Below are 2,980 nucleotides of genomic sequence, written 5' to 3'. Positions count from 1 at the left end.
GGCCACGGAAGCGTGAAAGAGAAGACATTTCACGTTGCGCGTCCACTTTCTTTCACTGATTTGGAAACCATTGCCGTTTTGGGAAACTTCAGCTTTTTTGCGCTTCCACCGGTTATGGAAAGGAGAAAAAGTTGGAGAGGGATGATGCCGGGCCTCACCTACACTCCCACTCCTTACAAAGGAGGAGCAAGAAAGAGAAAAAGAAGACCATCATCTTCAACATCTTCCAACCACCACCCAGCACCCTCTCTTTGTTTTCTCCATTCTTTTTCTTTTCCGTCCTGGTTGGTGTTTGTGGTGAGGTTAGGGTTTTAGGTGTTTCAGGGAGATGGGTCGTGGGAAGATAGAGATAAAGAGGATAGAGAACACCACCAACAGGCAGGTGACCTTCTCCAAGAGGAGGGCTGGGATCATCAAGAAGGCCAAGGAGCTCACCGTCCTCTGCGATGCCCACGTCTCCCTCATCCTCTTCTCCAGCACCCACAAGTTTTTTGAGTACTGTAGCCCTACCACCAAGTAGGTTTCTTCACCCCTCCCCCCTCTCTCTCTCTCTCACATCTTAATTTGTTGTTCTTTTCTGCAATATAAAAAGCACGAAGAAGATGATTGATCGTTATCAGCAAGTTACTGGAACAAATTTATGGGATACCCATTATGAAGTATGTTTTTTTTTTGAGTTCCCATCTTTTTCTTTTTTAATTTTTTTATTCCTTTTCTTGACTATATGTGTGTAGATTTTCAGTTTGTTAAAGAAACCATTATTATAATGATGATGATGATGTGGATGGTAATTTGATTTTTTTGGGGATTTTATAGAGTATGCAAAAGGAATTTAACAAACTCAAGGAGAAGAATGAAAGGCTCCGCAAGAGCATGAGGTTGCATACTCTCTCTCTCTCTCTCTCTCTTTGTTCTTGAAAGGGGGTGAGTAAGGCTTTGTTTTTTTTTCTAAGGCTTTGTTTTTTTTCTTGCTATTGATATTTTCCAATTTGGTTTAAAGGCAACGGGTTGGTGATGATCTTGATGAGTTAAATCACTCCGAGCTGTGCGGTCTTGAGCAAAATCTAAGCGAAGCGTTGAAGAAGATCAGATTGGCACTTGTATGTCTTTTATGCATGCCCATGTAGACATGTTTTTCTGATGTTTGATACTTATCTTTTCCTTGTGCATCAGGATAGCAAAATCAAGAGACAGATAGATACTTACAAGAAAAAGGTAAATGGGTTATCAAGATCCACAGTTTATTTTGTAGGTGTGGATTAATACTGGTTCTTGGTGCAGATAAGGTCCGCTGAGAGCAACCGAAACAAAGTTTTCAGGGTATGTATCTCTTGAACTACAGATTTAATCTTATATTTGTTTATTAAAAAAATTGTTATTTCCATTATTATCCAAGCTGCCTGACCTCTTATATCACATTGATGAATATATATATATATATATAGGATGCACAAGAACTCAACTGTACCTTTGAAGAAAGTGAAGAAGATTATGAATCCATGCTGGTCATGAGGAATGGCAATCCACAACTGTTCCCAATCCGTGTTCAACCGACTCACCCCAATCTCCATGAAAGCGGATTTGGGTATCATGATTTAAGGCTAGGATGAATGCTTTTGATCTTTGATAACTTGGTTAATCTTTATAAACAGTATAGATGGATATGAGGACCCTTAATTAGGCTAAGTAGTTTCTTTGATTTCAGTGGTACAATGTTTTCCTTGTTGATATTTGGACGGTTTAAAGTTTCATATCTAGTCCCTTCTTGATTTGATACCTTGTCAACCTTCTGATTAAATTCTGATGATGACTTGGGAGGCCGTCCAGTCGATTAGACTTGTGTGGTTCATCCCAAAAGGCTAAAGGAGACTGGATCTTGGTTCTGGTTGGAGCCTAGCCTATGATTAGAGTCCCGTAAGACTATGACGAAGTGCCTATTGATGGTTTCTGCATGCATTCTCTGTAAACAATATTTTTCTCCTGATATTTGGACATTTGTCGTTTTTTGGTGTCAAAATCAAGAACCCAATCATGTTCTTCAACTCCACATTTCTGCTGAAAAGAGCTCAAGTATCCAAATTAAGTGCCCTGAAGTTTCAAATCTAGTAAACTCTTGATCATTGGCGAACATGGTTGGGGCTAAGGGTGAGAAAATTCAGACTGGGCGAGTGCGTTTTAGTTTAGTAGAGATCCTTCCCCAGAAAAAAAATTCCAACTCTCACTAGCCCACAAGGGCTCAGCACTTCTTTCTTTTGGACAAAAACATGAAATCGGTGACTTGAGTTCAAGAACTTGGTCACGTGTATTGCGAAGCTAGTCGTCCCTTATACTGGAAGCATCAAGCATCTGTTGTTTTTCATGATTTTTGTGGATATAATTAATTCCACGTTGCTAACTCCAATTATGTCGCCATCCATCTTGGAGATGGACCATACTCTGGGCATGAGAGTTATGCGTAGGTCCATAACTGAATTGTTGCACATGGACTGTGGGTTAGAGGACAATGCACGGTTTGCTTAAGGAGGATTGGGGTTCCTCCTAATTATAGCTGCAGACTGCTTGTACTGTGGGGTAAAAGGACAAAACAATTTGCTTAAAAGAGAATGGTTCCACCTAAATATAGCAGCAAACTGCTTGGCTTTAACTATTAGATCAGCTATCGGACCTGGGTTGGATCTGAATTCAACCCAAATCCAGACCCGGGTTTCTTTACCTCGTGCTTATAAATAATCACGCATGGGGGTTTTCCTTTTATGCAAAAGAGGAACCCCCTGCTCTCTTCTCTCTACCCGACAGTCTCCCGCTCTCCCTTTTTTCGGCCACCCGACACCGGAGACGCCCCATACAACTTCTTCTCAGGTGAGCCCCACTCTTTCTTCTCTCCGTCTATCTCCCTTTGTCTCCTCGGTTCGCAGGGAGGGGCGTCGCCCCCTCCCTGGAGTTGCAAGGGAGGGGCGTCGTTCCCCTTCCCGCTCCCTTA

General features: G+C 41.8%; 1 protein-coding gene across 1 annotated transcript; it reads left to right on the top strand.

Moving 5' to 3' along the window:
• Positions 1–226: 226 nt before the first annotated feature.
• Positions 227–1,775, top strand: LOC149835997 (agamous-like MADS-box protein TM6). Its single transcript, XM_090010745.1, has 7 exons — positions 227–516; positions 593–659; positions 817–878; positions 1,001–1,100; positions 1,174–1,215; positions 1,282–1,320; positions 1,446–1,775. Exons 1-7 carry the CDS (start codon positions 329–331, stop codon positions 1,608–1,610), a joined length of 663 nt encoding a protein of 220 aa, XP_089866871.1. The 5' UTR covers positions 227–328; the 3' UTR covers positions 1,611–1,775.
• The last annotated feature ends 1,205 nt before the right edge of the window (positions 1,776–2,980 follow it).

The sequence above is a fragment of the Nuphar pumila genome, chromosome 6, assembly GCF_984573655.1.
Source record: "Nuphar pumila chromosome 6, dmNupPumi1.hap1.1, whole genome shotgun sequence".
In the NCBI taxonomy this organism is placed as follows: Eukaryota; Viridiplantae; Streptophyta; class Magnoliopsida; order Nymphaeales; family Nymphaeaceae; genus Nuphar; species Nuphar pumila.
Note: the sequence above shows the minus strand (reverse complement) of the source record. Positions and strands in the feature narration are given on the sequence as shown.